Raw genomic sequence first — 20511 nt, 5'->3', positions numbered from 1 at the left:
CTAGAAGTATAAGCTTAGAAAAGGTTTAATATACTACTTAAACTATACTATTAGTTAATATACTTATATTTTATAGTAAAACCTATACTTTTTAAGTACTTATACTTCTACTAAAACTAGTTAATATTTATTTACTTTTTTTAATAATTATAAATTAACTTTATTCTTTAATTTAGTTTTTCTATTTATTTACTAATTATATTATAATATTTCTATTTATTTTATATTAAATTAACTCTTAAAAAAGCTCTAAAAAATAAATAATATTTATAATAATAAGATTATTAAGTTATTTAATAATTATAATAATAATATTAATATTACTAATAATTTTAAAGATCTTAATACCTCTATAAAATATTATATTCTTATTAGTTTTAAAGTTATTAATAACCTTTATTAAGTATTTATTATAAAAAATATTAATAAAATTAATATTAATATATTAATACTACTTTAAGTATATAACTTCTTATTTCTATTTAAACTAAATATATTATTAAACTTCTAGTTAGCTATTCTATATAATAATAATATAGTATAATATAACTTTACTTTACTTAGTTTTTTATTAAGTATTTAGTATAATAAAAACTTTTAAATTATATTAATAATATATTTTATTATAAACTTTTTTTATAATACTTTAAGTATAAAATATACTTATTTTTTAGTTTCTTATTATTATAGATATAATAGAAGTTTATATTTAAATAGATAGCTAAATAATAAGTAAATTAAACTAATTAAAAGTTAGAAATATATTAATATAAATATAATCTTATTACCTATATAGCGTAGTAGTATATACTTAGTAGGCCTATATATTACTTAAACGTATAAGTGTTAGTTTAATCCTAGCTATAAGAACCTTTTTTCCTCTCTTCTAATTAGTTAAGAACTTACTATAAAATATAGGTCCCTCTCTTAAAGGACTTATATATATAGTGGGGTATTAATAGCCTCTAGCTAATTATTATATAGTATTATATGCGCGCTTTATTTACTTTATTATATACTATGCTTATAGCTTAAGTTTTCTTCTTATAAAAGGTTTCTTAGTAGCATATAGCTTAGTATTAAGTATTAATATAGAGTATTAAGGCCTTAAGCCTTATAGTATAAATTAAATAGAAGGGGAAGTACCTTTATACTTACCTCTAAATATAATCTTATTAAAATTATTAAAAACCTAATTTAAATACTTTATTAGTTTTAATATATAATTATAGCTAAGATATATATTTTTTTAAGTATATTAATCTATATATTAATCTATTAAAAACTTACTTTTTATAACTATTAGCTAAAATATATTTTTAATTCTAACTACTTTATTAATTAATAGCTCTTTTATAACTACTTTAAATAGTTATATTACTACTTTTTAATATATAACTTTTATATTAAAACTTTCTATAATATATATTTTATAATATATAATAAGGTTACTTATTAGAGTAATTAGCTATAGCTAGTATTAATATAGTTATAATTACTTAATAACTATATTATTATTAATAAAAATATAGTTTATTACTAAGGCTATTACTTTAATATTTAGTATATATAAAGTAAGTTTATTCTTATTAGCTTTAAAGTATAAGTAATTAAAGAAACTAAGTACTTTTTTTAATAAGTATAATATATAAATAATAAACTAGCTATTTTTTTATTTATATATTTACTATTAGAGATTAAAATATTTACTTTTATAAAAATAATTATTATTTATTTTATTTTATTATTATTATTACTACTTAGTTACTATTAATAATACTACTTCTTTATTAATAACTTATTTATTTTTATTAACTTATTTTATTACTTTTAGTATTATAATATTATTATAACTAATATTATATATAATATTTAGTATAGTAAAGTTAGCTTTATTTTTAGTAAGCTTAAAAGCTATAATAATAAAGCTAAAAAGATATTTTAAGGTATTATTTATTATAAAATAACTAAAAATAATATAGTTTATTAGTTTCTATTTAAAAATAGGTCTTTTATATTAATAGTAATAATAAGTTTTATTAGTTTTAAATATATTTTCTTAAAGCTTTAGAAGAAGCTTTATAATAGTACTATTTATATTAAAATATTATAAGTATTTTTTAAAACTTATAATATTACTATAAGTAATATTATTATTATATATATAAAAATACTATTTTTCTTTTAGTTTTACTATATATATAACTAATATATAAATATTATTAATATTAAGGATTAATATAAAGCTAATAGCTATTATAAGTATTATATATACTATAGAGGCTATTAAGTATTAAATTTTAATTTTAATTTACTTATTAATATTATTAATACTTATTTAACTTTCTATAAAAGTTAATATAATACTTATATATATTATAATAGTAATAAAAAATTTATTTAGATATAGAAGTATTTTTAGTAGTATTTTTTTAAAGAGATTATACTTATATATAAAGAAGTAGTAATTATAAGTTATAAGTCTATAAATATAAATAAATAGCTTTCTAGCTAGCTAAATTATAGTTTATTAATATTACTAAAAAAGAAGTAATATATATAATACTTTATAGTATATAAGTATAAAATATTTAATAAGAAGACTTTAAATAACTTATTTAATAATTATTAAACGTAATATAAATATAAGAGATATAGTATAATATTATATAAGTAATATTAAGATAACTAATATACTTAAGAAGGGGCTAAATAAGGTTAAGCTAAGTTAAAAATAATTTATAGCTTAATATAATATATTAATTAGACGCCTTTATAGCTAAATATTATGCTATAAGTATCTTTTTTAGATATATTATAAAGTCTAAAGCCTTTTTCTAACTAGCTACTCTTAGCTATTTAGAAAAAAACTATATCTTAAGCTTTAAAGAGATATTAATTATCTTAATATTACTTATATAATATTACACTATATCTCTTATACTTATACTATATTTAATAGTTATTAAATAAGTTATTTAAAGTCTTTTTACTAAGTATTTTACGCTTATATATTATAAAGTATTATATATATTACTTCTTTTTTAGTAATATTAATAAGCTATAATTTAGCTAGCTAGAAAGCTATTTATTTATACCTATAGATTTATAATTTATAATTACTACTTCTCTATATATAAATATAATCTCTTTAAAAAAATACTACTAAAAATACTTTTATATTTAAATAAATCTCTTATTATTACTATAATATATATAAGTATTATATTAGTCTTTATAGAAAGCTAAATAAATATTAGTAATATTAATAAGTAAGTTAAAATTAAAATTTAATACTTAGTAGCTTTTATAATATATATAATACTTATAATAGCTATTAGCTTTATATTAATCCTTAATATTAATAATATTTATATATTAGTTATATATATAATAAAACTAAAAAAAAAGTAGTATTTTTATATATATAATAATAATATTATTTATAGTAATATTATAAGTTTTAAAAAATACTTATAATATTTTAGTATAAATAATACTATTATAAAGCTTTTTCTAAAGCTTTAAGAAAATATATTTAAAGCTAATAAAGCTTATTATTACTATTAATATAAAAAACCTATTTTTAAATAGAAATTAATAAACTATATTATTTTTAGTTATTTTATAGTAAATAATACTTTAAAGTATCTTTTTAGCTTTATTATTATAGCTTTTAAGTTTACTAAAAATAAAGCTAACTTTACTATACTAAATATTATATATAATATTAGTTATAATAATATTATAATACTAAAAGTAATAAAATAAATTAATAGAAATAAATAAGTTATTAATAAAGAAGTAGTATTATTAATAATAGCTAAGTAATAATAATAGTAATAAGATAAAATAAGTAATAATTATTTTTATAGAAGTAAATATTTTAATCTCTAATAATAAGTATATTAATAAAAGGATAGCTAGTCTATTATTTATATATTATACTTACTAAAAAAAATACTTAACCTCCTTAATTATTTATACTTTAAAGTTAATAAAGATAAGCTTACTTTATATATATTAGATATTAAAATAATAACTTTAGTAATAAACTATACTTTTATTAATAATAATATAGCTACTAAATAACTATAACTATATTAATACTAACTATAACTAATCGCTTTAATAAATAACTTTATTATATATTATAAAGTATATATTATAAAAGGTTTTAATATAAAGGTTATATATTAAAAAGTAATAATATAATTACTTAAAATAGTTATAAAAAAGCTATTAATTAATAAAGTAATTAAGGTTAAAATATACTTTAGCTAATAGTTATAGAGAATAAGTTCTTAATAGATTAATATATAAACTAATATATTTAAAAAGATATATATTTTAGCTATAATTATATATTAAAACTAATAAAATACTTAAACTAAGTTTTTAATAGCTTTAATAAGATTATATTTATATTAATATATCTCTAACTTCTAATTAATTTAATCTATTTACTATTTAGCTATTTACTTAAGTATAAATTTCTACTATATCTATAATAATAAAAAACTAAGAAGTAAATATATTTTATATTTAAAATACTATAAAAGAAGTTTATAATAAGATATATTATTAATATAGTTTAAAAACTCTTTATTATACTAAATACTTAATAAAAAACTAAATAAAATAAAATTATATTATACTATATTATTATTATATAAAATAGCTAATTAGAGGTTTAGTAATATATTTAGTTTAAATAGAAATAAGAAATTATATACTTAAAATAATATTAATATATTAATATTAATTTTATTAATATTTTTTATAATAAGTATTTAATAAAGGTTATTAATAACTTTAAAACTAATAAGAATATAATATTTTATAGAAATATTAAGATCTTTAAAATTATTAATAATATTAATATTACTATTATAATTATTAAATAATTTAATAATCTTATTATTATAAATATTATCTATTTTTTAAAGCTTTTTTAAAAGTTAATTTAATATAAAATAAATAGAAGTATTATAATATAGTTAGTAAATAAATAAGAAAGCTAAATTAAAAAATAAAGTTAACTTATAGTTATTAAAAAAAGTAAATAAATATTAGCTAATTTTAGTAGAAGTATAAATATTTAAAAAGTATAAGTTTTATTATAAATATAAATATATTAACTAATAGTATAGCTTAAGTAGTATATTAAACCTTTTCTAGGCTTATACCTCTAATAGCTTAGAAAAAGACTATATCTCAGGCCTTAAGGAGATAAAGCGGGCAGACGGCGGGCGAAGGCGCTGGCGCTGGCGCTGGAGGAGGTGGCGGCGGCTTGCAGCATCTGTCATTGGTGGTTGTCGATGGGCGATGATGACGATGATGCCGTCGTCGGTCGCTTGTCGTTTCCAATGGGCCCAGGCTGGCCGAGGGAATCACGCGCATCGTCCGCGGTGCTCCGCGGGAAGTCGGGCGTGTCGAGCAAGAGTGCGCCCAAGTGTGCCGTGTGTAGCTTGTTGGTGGTTTGCCGTGACCGCTGCGTCAAGGGCGTGTCATCCTCCCAGTCCAAGACACACGCAGACGCAGCCAAGGCAAGGTACACACCCACACGTCGGTGGGTGTACGATCAACATGGGATGAGAGAGAGAAAGACAGCCTGCATTGCAGTGCAGCGCAGCATTGCAGCTCGAGGTCGAAAAGCGGCGTGGGTGCCACCCGGTTGGTGTCGCGAGTAGCCAGGGCATTGGAGGTGACAGTCCAAGTGACGGGGAGAGGACGCAAAAAGACTCGACATGAGTGGACGGGCCGGACTACGATGAACGGCCCACTGGCAGCCAAATGGCGAGCAGACGAGTGCCCCGTCAGCCCTCATCCGACAGTCCATCTTCCAACAAGGGGGGAGAGAAAAAGCTGCGGATGACAAGTGAAGAAAGCCAGGGAATTGTGCAGGTCGGTGGATACTTGTCCGCAGTGCAGCGTCTCCACCAACACCAAAGTACCTTTTCTTGCAGCATCTCCACCTCAGTTGGTCGTCGCTGCTGAGCTGAAGCAGCAGCGTGTCAAACAACGCAGAAGCCGCTGCTTTTCGTGCCTCGTCTTGTCATCCCTTGCCTGTTTATTCCCACTGCCACCTCCAATTTCTCCAATTTCGCCTTTCCTTGCACTGCGCCGCGCTATAACAACGAGTCGTATACATAGTATATACCCTTCGGTCCCGAGTCCTCGTCCGAAGTGCTGGGATCTGGGTCCATCGTTCGTCTCGTTGGTTTGTGCTCTTGTCGGAGTCTCTCCGCCCCCAAATTCCAGGGTGGAGCGGGCGGTTCAAGTCGCTACCCGAAACTCTCGCAATGACCAGCCCTTTGGCCAATACTCTCTTTGCACTTCGAGGGCGACCGATGTACTCTGCGGTACTCTTTGGAGAACTGCTCGTCCATCTGCCTCCACACCCCAGCCCTCCACTCACCCCCTCAGACCCCTCAAGAAGCTCGAGCCCTGCCCTATGAGGCACATGGCTTACAGGGAGCTCTCCAAGTTGGGAGAGCGAGGCGCGAGAGACGAGGCATGGAGATGAGCGGCCGTCTGCGGGAGAGGAGGGGGCGACTGACGCACCCTGTGAAGATGTGGGAGAGGGAGGGCCACACCTGATGGAATCTGAGGTAATCTCTCGCAACTCACATCCATCCGGCCATGTACCGTACGTGCCGCAAAATGCCGAACCACATCGGAACTTAGCGGTGGACTCCCGTAAGCCGCCTGTTCGAAGCTCGTAAACGTACACAGTTAACTTTCAGTCCAAAGTTCCTCTGATTTATCAGTCAGACGAACGCGAGAGATGCGAGTACAGATGGAAACCTAGGCTCCTGCTCAGAAGGCGCGCTGCGTTGAAGGCATTTCCCGACGTTGACGACGAATCCGACGTATCGGGAATTGTGCTCGATGGTCGTGTGTAGTCATTTGCTCCTTTGAAGACCCGGCAGGTCCCCCCTGACAGCAGCCTGGGGTTGCTGGGTTAAGACCCCGATGGGGATAACGATATCCTGGTTTGGTCGCCGACGCTGGCCCTGTCCAGCTGTCCACGCAAGCCCCAATGTATCGTTGACCGTCGCCTCTGGGAAGGGTCGAAGCTCTGTCCTGTGAGAGAGGCAGGGATAAGATAAGGGGGGGTCAGGGGGTGGGGAGGTCGAGACGGAGCGCAACTCCGTGGCCCATGCTTTGTAAACCCGTAGGTATCCAACCGGCCGATTCTCTGGGCCCAAACATGAGAATACCCCGAGCACGACCCGATGTGCTTCGGGACGGGTGCGATGCGGCGTACTCTAGAATATGGAGACCCTGCAAATAATAATCAAACGCGGCCCTCGCGACGGAGCCGGTGGCTGCACTGTCTAAAGTAGGCAATAATATGCCCTCCGCGGATGGGCAATGCGTGAACGAAGCCCTCTCCAAGCGTTCTCATAGGGAGATTGCGCTCGTTACAGTGGTCTCATGCTCCACCAGGGCCCTCCTGGTGGATATCAGAGATCCCCAAGGTCCGTGGCAAGTCGGCCCCGTTACGCCCGTCGGTGAATGTTTGCGACGGCGTGTACTCGTCGGGCTCGTCGGTGTTCTCCTCCGGGCCTGGATTCCCACAGCCAAACGGTCGGCCGCCCGCCGTCGTCAACCATCACAAGGAAGCCTCCAGTGCTGCTGCGAGCACAGGAGGAGGAACAGAATAAGAAAACGCCAGGCTAGACTGCGACGGTGCCAAGGATCCGTGAGCAGGTCGGAGTTGTCAAGATCGACCCTGCTGCCCTGCCATACCCCGAAAGCCAAGAAGCAAGCTCAATTTTGTCAAGATTAATGTCACGACGAGTCTGTTTCGAAGACTTGGTGGCCCGACTCACATGTGCAGTCTTGTGGGTGACCGCGCGGCCGTTCGAATGAAGCCCATGCCGCAAGTCGTTTCAGGAGCGCACACAGACAGCCTTCTGCGTGGGGCGGCCAATGGCGGTGCGTAGGGGCTTCGAGTGAAGTCAAACGGCGACAGCCTCCCGACATCCAACGCGTGAGGCTCCCCCGACCGGTTCGTTGCAGATTGGGGGCCAAGATTCCTCCTCCACGAACTCTTTACATAATCAAGCGAGCTGCCGGCCGCACGTGATGAGGGGATCAAGACTTTCAGCGAGAGTCCAAGCACTCGGTACCTTGGTGACCAGGACAAGAGCATCCGTGTGGTCCCCATTCCTTACCGCTCTAGGGAATGACCTCGAGGTGGTATTCGTACCGTTGGCAGTGACCCACTCTGCAGGCACGACAATTAATCAACAGGCTCTGATGGTGCCCTTCGCTTCGCACTGGCTGCTATTGGGCAGAGTACTCAACGGCGTCTTCTTCTCTTGGCTCTTATTGGCCGTCATGCGAACCAAAACTCAATGTTCTTTCAACGCCTCCTTGACTCTGGCAAGTGGGAATAGTCGACGAGGTATGTGTGAGATCGTCCACTGCCGCTTATGACCCCTCTCAGGATTCTGCGGCATAGTGCTGGTTCGTTCTCACATGCGGCCAGCAGAAGACTTCCAATGCTATCAAATTCTGATGAAAGAACGCTCGTCGTAGAGATGCGATGCCTCTTCGATGTCCTTTCCCGGGGCCTATTCTGGACTTGACCGACCATGGGAACCATCGTCATTGACGCAGTTGCCGTTTGTCACCTGTTGAAAGTCCAGCGAACGGCCATTGCGGAGTTGTCTCTCAACCCGTATTGCGTGCCTTGCTGTCGATGTCGACTGGGTAGAGTAATACTGAGCGCGGATCACTGCGAAAGGATCGGTGTAGAATGCTATGCGTCAGGTCCTAAAATTAACTTGTCAGGGCAGCCACTCAAGATCGTGAAAACTCACGATGATGTAGAACTTGCTCGTTGTTTCTGGAATGGCGCACTCCGCGCTGCGGTGAGGCTGACACCATCCAGAGTCCATCCAAGACGGGCCTCTAGGCAGCAGAATTAATCAGATCCACCGGTGAACTGGGTGGCTTGGGCCGCTGCCGCTGCCGGCCGGGACCATCCTCCAATACGTCCGCACCTCCATCCACTGCCCTATGCTGCTTCCACTTGGTAACAGCCCTGCAAGTCCTAAAGACTGAAGCAGCAGGCCCTCCCTGTGGCGTCTCGTGGTGGGTATTGGACGAATGTCACTCTGAAGGATCATAAAGCAGCGGTCCTGGTCGACGGCTAGTGATGGTCGCAAGGCAGGGGCCAGCTCATAAGGCGGTTATGGAACGCCCACATGGAAGCTCTGGAAAGCAATGCGCCACCGGATAGCTTGCAGTAGGTCGTGTTCTGCCCCTTCTGATTCGCGGGCGGGCTGTGGATGGCGATGGAGTCGTTACCCCTGATGTGCGGGCGTTCAGATCGGGAGGATTGCAGACTCTGGCTGAACGCTGGGCCCCTGATATGAAGAGGAAGACGACGGTGACGAGACTTGACCTGACCTGGAAACCGGTAAACCTCATCTGGCATGCCATGTGAAGGAAGCAACAAACACGACACGATGCAAGGCCCCCTTGACTTGGTCTTCTCAATTCGGGTCGGCCAAAGGCATCCTCTCTCGGCGCAACGACGGTGGAATTAGCTTCCCCCGCGGTGACGATGTGTTGTCTCCTTCGGAACCAGCTCCTGAGGTCTGTAAACCGTGGGCCTTGGGGGCCATGTCCCCTCTCCCCTCTGAAGGATGAGGCTTGACATGAAAGGCTTGTGATCGGACAGGTTGATGGCCGATTGGGGTAACGCCTACGGCGAGTCGGGGTTTGAACCACTTTTCTCGTCATCCTGTCAACAGGTCGATTCGCTGGGGAGACCCTGATCGAATCTCCCCGGACGGACGAGCGAGCCGACACCGCGCGATGTCGAGATACGCAGTACGGGGGCACCCGAATGACGCGACGACTGTTGGACTGGTTTGCAAATCGCGGTGCTGGCGGATGGACAGGACGCCCGCAGCTTGGTTCATTCTGGAGAGTACTGGTCGATATCGAAGCCTCGACCGATCGTCCGAGGTACACTTCTCGGACGGTTCTGAAATTGCTCTTCATGTCGCGCACTGGCCCGACCAATCCACGCTGAATACGAAACACGGCTAGTCTCTCACTGGCCATGGAAGTCTTCTGTGCTTCGCTTGTGGCGGTTAGGAGGCGAAAACTGTTAGCAGCGTAGTCTTGGTCTGATCTTCATGACACTTTGTAGGCGTACCTTTGGAGATGGAGTCCAGCTGCTGCCTCTGCAGGTATCTGTACCACTCTCTATCGTGCCATAGCCCCTATCCTGTGGCTGGCAGTAACAGAAGCTCCCTGTCTGCCTCCTGTACGTAGTGGCATGCAAGTGAAGCCAGGTTCGAGGTCGCTTGTCTTGATCCTTCGCGTCGCTACCCCACACTCACCGTCTGAACGGCGGTGCTAGTCGAGCACTGCACCCTTTCTGGCTTGACAAGTCGGCAGGAGCATTGGCTGCGGGCGCGCGTTAGGCGGAGACCGCTTCGCATTGATGGATGCGGGAGGCGGCGGCTCGGTCGACGTCTCCCATCGCAGAAATCTGCAGACCGTACGGCACATCGGAGGGTTCAATGACTTGCGGTCCCGCGTGGGCCCAGAAACTGGCACCCGGACGGTCGTTCAAAGGCACGATCAAGATCCATATGGCTTAGATAACATGGCCGGGGAAGCGTTGTGAAGACAGAGGCAATTTGGGGAGGGCGTGATTGTAGAAGAGGAGTCGACAAGGAGGGCGTCGATGCAGTGGCCACTAGATGGGGGTCAGAAGTATACTGTGCGCAAACAGTGCTTCAATAGCATCCGCACATGCCCAGCACAATCTGCGCCTGTCTCGCTTCCTCCGCTGCTTTCTCTCTTCGCTAGCGCTAACTGCAGGCGGATTAAGCGCGGCTCTGCGATAGGCTGGACCCTCACCACCCAAATTCAATGTTTGGACACGCACCTAAGCGCAGCGCTTAGTCGGCATCACGACCAGAGAGAGTAAACAAACCCGACGACGCTTCACGGCGGCGACGACATCGCGACAATAACTTGATATCGAGCAACACGAGAGCGACAGAGTACTGCTACTTCTCCAGTGACAGCCCACGTCGCCAACAACCCAACATCTGCAATGAGGCGGGCCTCGAATCCTTCTGCTTGAGAACGCCGTTTGTGCATGCCTGCAGCCATGGCCCTGACGATGAACCCGCCCTCGAGGTGGTCCAACAAGAGGCAGAAGGTGTTCAAGTCTGTCTTTGACACGGAAATCTCGCAGCCTACGCCTTATTCGACACCCTCAAAGAGGTTCACCGCGCAAAGCGAGCCATTCGGTGGCACACCGCAGTCACCACAGCCACCACACCACCAGTCTCCCTCCCGCTCGCACTTTCGCGGCGGCAGCAAGGCCTTGAACCACCCAGGATCCCCTCCGTCGACGCTCCCAGGCATCCAGTCCACTGAAGCCAGCGACCAAGTTCGCTGGGATCGAGCGTGGCATGTCGTCACGACCCGTATCCAGTTACCTGCCTCGGTTGCCGCGGAAGACTCCTTCGGGACCCTGGCGACGGAATCGCAGGACCATGATGCCGAGTTCCATGACAGTCTGAGCCTGGTACTGCATCCCGAGAGACACGTCCAGCATGCCACTCACACGGAGGACATTCTCTCCTGGCACACCCAGCAGGTTCGCCACCACTTCGCCCATCACGTCCTGCCCCTGCTGTCTGCATGCAACAGCTACGGAGACCAGGGCCAGGTTCTTCTGGGGAACATCCATACGCTAGAAGCAGCCCACCGCCAGTATCTCTACGGCCTGTCTCTTGTCGTGCGGGGTCTCGAGTCCAGGAAGGCGGACATCGCGGTCGACAAGTTCCGGCGCGATTTGCACGCAGTCATCGGCAACTCCATGTCACAGGCGCTTATGGACTCTCTCCGTGCGGTCCTGGGTCGCTTGATGAGGGAGGTTCTGGGCATGCAGGCCCGGCCTTCGTCTGGGAGATCTTGGGAGACAGCCCTGCAAGGGGATGGACAGGCAGCAGCGGCGGCGGAAGCAGCGCGGCAAGAGCTGCTGCAGATGGTCGAGACACTACACAAGGTCGGCCTTGCGGGCGAGCGGTTCCAAGTGCTGTTTGCCGAGTTGATGGATGCAACAATGGCCGAGCACATCAAGACATCCTTCGCCGGGGCTTGGGCGCAATCAAAGGCAGACGGCAGGAAGGATGCGCCACGGTCTTCGCTGACCGCTCGCGCAGCGAAGCTCAGCACACCTTCACGCTGCATTGCTGCAATCAGTGATTGGGTGGAAAACCGCTACTCCCGGTTGGCGGTCGAGGTGTTTGCGCGCCTCGATAGCGGGGAGATTGCCTGGGGCGATGTCGAAAAGTGGAAGGAGATTGCAGTCGGGAGATTGGCAGTCATGCGCATCCACGAGCTTTTCGACATTGTGTTGCAATGGCCAGAGAGTAGGGGGGCACTGGACGACCTGCGCATGGCCATCACCACGCCGCAGAGACGGCTGCAGTTGACGGATACGTTTTCGGCAGCGTTACAGAAGCGTTTGCTTCACCCGGGACGGTCGACGCTCGATATACTTCGCGTGTACATCTCCATGATTCGGACCTTTCACGCTCTCGACCACTCCAAAGTACTCCTGGACCGGGTGGTCCATTCCCTGCAGCTCTACTTGTGCCAGAGAGATGACGCCATCCCCATCGTCGTCACCGGCCTGCTGTCCAGTCCGGAAGATGTCGACACGGCCGGCAAAACCAAACTCGTGGAGCTCGCGGTCCTCTTGAACGACCCCTCACAGCAGCGGCGTCCGGCGACGGATGACGAGGAGCTGGACTGGGACGACATGGAGTGGATCCCCGATCCGGTCGACGCGGGCGTGAACTACAAGCGCCCCAAGTCCGAAGACGTCATTGGCACTCTCATCAACGCCTTGGGCTCGCAGGACATCTTCATCAAGGAGTTCCAAAATATTATTGCAGGCAGACTGCTGTCTACTCAAACTGACTTCCCCCAAGAGATCAGGGTGCTTAACCTGCTCAAGAAGCGCTTCGGCGAGAACGCTCTGCAGAACTGCGACGTCATGATCAGAGACATCCAAGACTCTAGGAGAGTCGATGCGACCATCACCAAGAACGTCAGGACGGGCCACATCGGTGGTCCTCCTCGCCGATCCAAGGACCTTCCGTCCTACCACACCAAGATTCTTTCCCGGCTCTTCTGGCCCGGCATGGACAGGGAGCACTTCATCCTGCCACGCCCTGTCGTCGAAATGCAGGGCCGCTACGACGAGGAGTTTGAGCGTCTCAAGTCGTCACGCAAGCTCACGTGGCTCAACAATCTCGGCATCGCAACGGTCAATCTGGAGCTGGAGGACCGCACGGTCGAGCAGGAGTGCAAGACGTACGAAGCCGTCGTCATCTACGCCTTCCAAGAGGACGACGCCGACCCGGAAGCTGTCCCTGTGCGGCGTACGATTGAACAGCTGGAGGAGATGCTGCAGATGGACGACGATCTCATCCGCTCTGCTATACACTTTTGGGTGAGCCACCGCGTCCTGCGTGAAACCGAACCCGGCACGTTTGTCGTCCTCGAGAAGCTCGAAGACGATGTCGACAAGGACGCGTCCGCCGCCGGGCCTTCCGACAGCGACGCGCGGGCCCCTCCGTCTGGCGACTTTTCACCCAAGAAGCCGGCGCTCGACGCAAAGGAGAAGGAGAAGCGGCAGGTCTACTGGCAGTTCATCGTCGGCATGCTCACCAACTCGAGCCCGGCGATGCCGCTTTTCCAGATTGCCATGATGATGAAGATGCTCATCGCGGACGGGTTTCCCTGGAGCAACGAGGAGCTGCAGGAGTTCCTCGGCGAGAAGATTGCCGAGGGGGAGCTGGAGCTGGCGGCTGGAAAGTACAAGCTCCCAAAGAAGTGAACATGAGAGAGACTGCTCTCAACGATGGTTCTGTCGACGCATAGGACTGGAGGTTGATCATTTCCAAAGTAGCCGGCCATGAATAGACAATAAATATGATACCCAAGCAGAAGATGATGCGTAATGCGACGAGCAGTGTGTCTGTCAGGTCCGGCTTTCCAGACTTAGTGACGGCCATTCCGGGGTGCAAAGCATGATTTTCTCAAACAGCTGGTCCATCGACATGATGTAGGCATGCTGTCTGTGTACGCGCACCATCACCAAGTGACGGCGTATTGGCCAAGGGAGATTTAACTGCGCATGCCGTCGACACCATGGAGATTACAGAACACATCTTGGGGAGACCGCAAATTTGATGTAGATAACAACACGGTTCTCTGCCCCTTTCTGCCCGTTGCCATGATCTTTCAGGTCTTGAGAACATGCAAAGCCACTCGCCAGCGACATCAAGGACGTTTGTAATTTGCTTCTTCAGGTTTGGCGAATATACGTCAATTTTGCTGGTCTATCTCATTTATATATGCTGGCTCATCCTGTGCCACGTAAGCTTTTCCAGCAGTGCCAGACGACCACCAGAGGCATCGTGGCACGGCGGGCATAGCCTTTGAGTTCTTCCGCGGTTTGATGCTTCATCATCCTTTGGTGATGTCTTCTCGCCCGCGTCTTGCCGGCTGGCACGCAGGCCCAGACACAGCCCAAAGGGCATAAAAGGCTGCCTACACCACAGCTTCTATCGTCCCCCAAGAGACCCCAGTGTCCCGACGTTGCCCCATGCCCATCAGCTGCCGACGCGCCATCACAACGGGTCACACGGCCTGCGTGCTCTTCAAGCTCAACCGTCGTCTACGCCGCAGTCAGATTCAGGGGTATAACTCTGAATCTACAGAACCGGAAAGTCTAAAATGCGTGCGTGCGTTCCCAGAGTCTTGTCTAGACCCTCTTGCCCTGCTTCAACAGGTCGCCCACCTTGGGCGGCAGCACCAGCGCGCTCCTGTCGTTCCGTCTGTAAAAGTCCACCACCGCCAGCGCCGTCTTCTCCGGCAGGTCTTCGTGGATGAAGTGGCCCGCTTCAGGGAAGACCTGCAGAGCGTATTTACCTGGTCCATGTCAGCTTAGCCGATAGCAACGAGTCAACGGGACGAACGCACCCTGCATCTGGCCGATGGTCAGCTCCGTGTCCAGCCTATCCGTCCCCGCCAGCAGCAACAGCTTCCCGCCGCGTGCCTCGAGGAACTTCTTGCTCAACCCAACAAACCAGCCCTCCCAGAACGGCTGCGTCGCCGCGAGGTCCGTCCGCCACCGCCACGGCCGCGTCGGGTCGGCGCGGTCGTCGAACACCAGCAGCGCCGGCACCGACGTGCGCGCCGAGACGGAGTTGCGGACCGTGCGCGAGCGGATGTGCCAGTCGATGCCCGACTGCAGGCTCACGAAGCCGCTCGGCCGCGTCGAGAGGTACGTCAGCATGCTCTGCAGGGCGTCCATGGCGGAGCCCTCGACGACGTCGAGCACGCCGTAGCCCAGCAGCGCGGCGCCGAGGCGGCCCGTCTTGGCGAGGTCCGTGACGACGGCGCCGCCGAGGGAGTGCCCGATCAGCACGACGGGCGGGAGCTCCTTCCAGCCCATGCGGGCCTTGGTCAGCTGGATGACGTTGAACAAGTCCGCCGTCAGGATGTCGAGCTTGAGGTCCAGGCCGGTGCCGTCGGTGACGGAGGTGGAACCGTGGCCCCGGGCGTCGGGGGAGAGGATGCCGGCATTGGGGAGGCGTTTCCGGATTTCGGACGACAGGGCGGCGAAGGAGAGGCCCGAGGAGCCGGCGCCGTGGTGCATGACGAACAGCGGCCCCTTGTCCACGGGCGAGTTGAGGTAGGCATGGTACGTGACGGTGGCCTCGGCCCCGGCCTCGCCGTCCCCGGGCTGCTTCAGGAAGAGCTCGCGCTCAAAGTACGTCGTCCAGGGGATCTGCTCCAGCGTGCGGCCCCGCGACACACTAGAAGCCGAATCAGCGGTGCCGAACGTCTCCCTCGCAGCAGCAGCAGCGGCGCCCCTCGGAGACGACTGGAAAAAAAAGAATCCTTACCCTTGCGGCCGAGCGAACAGGTTCTGGCTGGGCGACGGGATGACGGTGCCCGTTGAGGAGGCGGACGAGGCGGACGAGGCCGAGGAGGAGTCGCCGTCGTCGGGGTGGTCCGGCAGCTCGGGGACCTGGTCGTGCTCTGGTTCCTCGTCGAGGTCGTTGAGAGGCTCCGGGAGGGGGTGCATGGGGTCGAGTTTCCTCTTCGCCCAGGCCTTTTGTAACTCACTCATGTTGGGGGTTAAGTTGCCAAGGAGCGCTTAGTCCATGCGATAAGGCGGCCGAGATGCTTGTTTTGTGGCCGTGTGGTTGGAGAGTCTGAGCAAGTGACCGGGGCGGGCCTGCACCGTCAAAGGAATTCTGTTGTCTTGGAGTCGTGTGAGCCTGAGCTCGGCAGCCGACGGAGGATATCGCAGAGCAGAACCGGTGCCGGCGGGGAGTTGGCAGGTGATGGGTTGAGTTGACCGCGATGCGAGACCAAGTTTGGACCGCCGTTAGGTGTGTGGATGACGTTCAGTGGGGTGATGAGGGGCAGCGACGCCGTTGGCACTGTACGCAACCACTGCAACTGGCGTCATGTCACTGTGCGAAGACGTTCAGGGAAATCTCCGTTATTTACTGTGCACCTGGACATTCGAAAAGAGCAAGCCCTTGGAACGGAGCCCCGGCGTCAATCAGGGACGTAGACATAGAAATCGCCCATCGACGTCGGAACAACACGTTCTGGAAAGCTGACTCTGTTGAAGTCCACATATCGGTGTCGAGAGCAGTTTTGCCTCCAAGAGGTTTCTGAAATGATCTGCAATGTGAGGCCAGGTCAGGTTGGGTCGAAACGAACATCGTGTGCAACGTTGGACATGAGGCTCAGGGCGGAACAACAACGACAAAGAAACTGCTGCTACTGACGACCACCTAGATAAGGAGGCCAAGGCGAGTCTGACAATCGAGTCTACTCTATGCTGAACGACTTGAACAACGCAGCAGCCAAACATTTCCAGAGAAGCCTCTCCCCCGTACAGCGCAAGTCCATCGACTCGACATCCAACAACCTCCATCGCAATCAAACACATCAAGCCATCTCCTCCAGCTAAGCTCGCACGCTCGACAGGCGTGTGGGCCAGACCCAAAGATGAACACAGGCATCTTCGCCAGGCTCACCTGCAAAGCGAATCTCAAATCTCGCCCGCCCGTTGATCCCCAACCCCCGAGGGACGCGTCAACGCAAGTCATGATGGGCCACCATGACTAGCCAAGCCGGCAAGAAAAGGGCCAAGACACGCGCGCGCGGGTCCGTCCCCTCCCTTCCCCCCCTTGACCGACGATCTCTCAGGTACCTACCGCGACGATCATCACCGCTGCAGAGCAAGGCCATCTTCAGTATTAATTTTGGGCGGTCCATTCATTGTAGCTAATGTATATATACTGATCGAAGCCCACCGCGAGAAAGAAAAGCGATGGGGGTAGGTTTGGCGGGGAGGAGGAATAAAAAAAAAAGGTATCTAAAACACCCTCCTCCCGTTTATCGCTGCCATGGCAAGAAACCCCTAGAAAAAACCTTGCGGTCAAAAAGTACTAAACAGAATTGTCCATTTTGGTTATGGTAGACTCTTCTTGTAGTGTACATGGAGAGCGACTGCACTGTCCTTCCCACCCTCCCCTGTTCGAAAGAAAGATACATAGGAGAGTTTAAAAAAACACTACAGCCGTCGACATCATGACCATGCGCAGAGGTATGTTGGTATGGAGAAATGAGAGACTAGGCAAGGAAATTTGGTTGATAATATAAATAAAAAATAAGGAAAAAGAGATATAAAGTGGCTCTTTCTGGATATGGCCTTGGTATCGGATACATATCCATTGGGTTCATACATTCCACACTTTTGGGGTAGGGTTTTCTATGTTCATTGTTCATTCAAAAGGGCCGGCAACGCGCCAGCTGGTGGCAGCGGCCCCCCTTTCTTTCCCGTTCAGCACACCGTTTAGTGATACACTCCGCGGTAGCCACCGCCTCCTCCGTATCCGCCTTGGTAGCCGGGCCCGCCGCCGACGTTGGGCAGCGTGGGGTTCCTGTCGGCGATGGGTGCCGCGCCGAGAACAAGGTTGTCCCTGCTCTCGTTAGGGTTGTTGTAAGGCGTGTTGGGCGTCAGGGGGTGGTACGGGGCGTGGCCGGCAGCGCCGAGGTAGGCGTCGGGCGACTCGGGGCGGCCGCCCTTCTTCTCGGGGACGCTGCTCATGGAGAAGGTAGTGCCGTGCTCGGGGTCCTTGCGGTCCATGAGGAGGGAGTTGCGGGCGTCGAGCGGCGTGAGGGTGTCCATGTCACGCTGCATCTTCTCTGTAGGGGGGTTAGCAATGTGCTTTGGTTGAGATACATGGTCAGATTTACCCATCTCCTTTCTGCGCTTGCGGTGGGGGTTCTCCTTGATGCAGGCGTTGACGGCGTTCCAGATAATGAGGAGAGCCAGGACGCCGGTGAGGGCGGACTGGACGGCGATTAGAACGACACCGGTGACGGTCTGGGTGGTCTGGGCGATGCCAAACTCCTCGACGAAGACGAGGATGCAGGCGACGGACAGGACACGGACGACCTGGATGGCGATGTTGATGACGTTGCCCGACTTGCGCTCAAAGGGGCGGGCCCAGAGGAGCAGGATGAGCATCAGGCCCTCGACGATGAGCTGCGCGGAGGTCTGCGCCATGCCGTGGCCGTCGCCAGCGGCGAGGATGGTGCCCTTGGCGAATGCGTAGATGATGACGGGGACAAAGATCCACCAGTAGCTCTTCTTGTAGGACTCGTAGAAGAGGGAGTACTTCATCCAGTTGGACTTGTCGTTGTACAGGCCGCTGACGTCACCCTCGGCGTTCTTCAGCTTGCGAGCAGTGCTCCAGATCTTGTAGGAGAAGAAGGCGAGGATGGCCGTGAAGATGCCCAGACTGACACCGGCCAACGCCTTGGCCGCCCACGAGTCGCCGTTGGTGAACTGGAAGATGCAGTACAGGACCCAGATGCCGTAGAGCAGGAGAATGAGCTGGGTGATGGTGCGGGCGATGGATCCCCAGTAGTGCTCACGGAAACCGGCCAGGCCCTTGGGGAAGCTGCCGAAGAGGGCCCAGAACTCGAGGATGACCTTGACGAGGAGAATGCCGACGATGATGGCGGCGATGATGATGGCGACGATGAGGAGGACGGTCATGAAGGTGTTGGACTTGGGGACACTGAGGGTGTTGACAAAGGCAGTGATGCCCTGGACCTTCTGCTTGATGGTGCTGACGGGGTCGTCGCCGGCGTCGCCGCTGGTCGTTCCGTTGACGCTCGTCTCAATGTCTCTGGCGAGGAGGGCAAAGGTCTCCATGGCGCGCTTGGCCTTGAAGAGGGTGCTGTTGCCGTCAATGGTGGAGCCGTCGCTGAGGACGAGGGTGCTGTTCTTGAGGACTTCGATGCTGTCCTTGGTAAGGTCGCCGCCGGTGGCTCCGCGGAAGTTGTCAATCGCGATCTGCATGTCGGTCCAGGGAATGATGCCGGTGGAGAAGCCAAAGTTCTTGGTGAAGCTGCGGTAGACGGGCGGGTAGTTGACGGAAAGCATGCCGTTCATGGCCATGCCCTGGAACCAGCCAGCAACCTCGGTGAAACTGGGGCTCATCGTGCCGGCGCCGCCGTGGCCGCTGAGGGCGGCGCTGGTTCCGGCAAAGGCACCGCTGACGGCAGAGACACCGCCGGCAACGAGAGCGAGGGCCGCAACGCCGGCGGCGACGTAGGAAACGGCGGCAACGCTGGCGGTCTTGCCGTTGGTGACCTGGGATGTGATGCAGGCAACCTGGGTTGAGGAGTCCAGCGTGTTGAGCTGCAGCTTGGCCTGGGCAGCAATGTCGGGAACCTGGAAGGCGATAGCCGGGACCATGCTGGCATACTCATCGGGGATCTTCTGGGTTCCGCGGGCAGAGAAGGATCCGGCGGGAACTGTGGCATGTCAGTTTACGCGTTCCTGAGGATCACCCAAGAACCAGTACATACCAGGGCAAAGCTGCTCGACGTAGGTGCCGGCATCGCACGGGTTGAAGCTGTTGGAGTAGATGGCGGTTCCGTAGGCGGTAACATCCAACACGGCGGTTACGTTCTGGCTCTTGGCGCTCGTTCCTGCTACGTCGAAAGTGACGGTCTTGTCGTCGTTGTTGTACTGAATGTCAATCTTCTGTACGGTGATGGCGGAGTCGTTGCCGCAGGTGGTGAAGCTGCTGGTCTTGAGGATCGAGTCGGCGAGGGTGCTGGTGGCGAAGGTGGCGGCCACGGCCAACAGCCTCCTCGGGCCCCAACTCGGCGCGGATCGCGTCATTTTTGTGATTTTGAGTAAATAAAAAGAGGTTTTCGGTAAACGTTCGTGGTTCGTCGTCGTTTGTTTCTGTTTCGGGAATCGATGATTCTTCCCCAAGCCGCAGATGGGTATATCCAAAAAAGAGTCTATGCGTTCTGAGCCTTTACAAGCTTCTTTCTTTCCCAAGTTACTCCCAACAATAAGTCTTTGCCGTCCCTGTCCACGAATTT

At 47.0% G+C, this 20511-nt stretch overlaps 3 protein-coding genes across 3 annotated transcripts; 1 reads left to right on the top strand and 2 right to left on the bottom strand.

The window, feature by feature from the left end:
* Positions 1–11155: 11155 nt before the first annotated feature.
* Positions 11156–13903, top strand: ANAPC2 (Anaphase-promoting complex subunit 2; the record flags this gene model as incomplete). The annotated part of the gene is made up of 1 exon (XM_036632921.1): positions 11156–13903. The coding sequence occupies one exon, from the start codon at positions 11156–11158 to the stop codon at positions 13901–13903; it is 2748 nt and encodes a 915-aa protein (XP_036502586.1).
* A 930-nt stretch (positions 13904–14833) lies between these two features.
* Positions 14834–16207, bottom strand: PPE1 (Protein phosphatase methylesterase 1; the record flags this gene model as incomplete). Its single annotated transcript, XM_036632920.1, has 3 exons — positions 14834–15000; positions 15052–15890; positions 15981–16207. 3 exons carry the CDS (start codon positions 16205–16207, stop codon positions 14834–14836), a joined length of 1233 nt encoding a protein of 410 aa, XP_036502585.1.
* A 1746-nt stretch (positions 16208–17953) lies between these two features.
* CGCS363_v001070 (Flavin carrier protein 2) lies at positions 17954–20302 on the bottom strand (the record flags this gene model as incomplete). The annotated part of the gene is made up of 3 exons (XM_036632919.1): positions 17954–18306; positions 18358–19929; positions 19984–20302. The coding sequence occupies 3 exons, from the start codon at positions 20300–20302 to the stop codon at positions 17954–17956; spliced, it is 2244 nt and encodes a 747-aa protein (XP_036502584.1).
* Positions 20303–20511: the final 209 nt, after the last annotated feature.

The sequence above is a fragment of the Colletotrichum siamense genome (genome assembly GCF_013390195.1).
Source record: "Colletotrichum siamense strain Cg363 chromosome Unknown KSG_Cg363_contig01, whole genome shotgun sequence".
NCBI lineage: Eukaryota > Fungi > Ascomycota > Sordariomycetes > Glomerellales > Glomerellaceae > Colletotrichum > Colletotrichum siamense.
The sequence above is the reverse complement of the archived record's forward strand: the minus strand, read 5'-3'. Positions and strand labels throughout refer to the sequence as shown.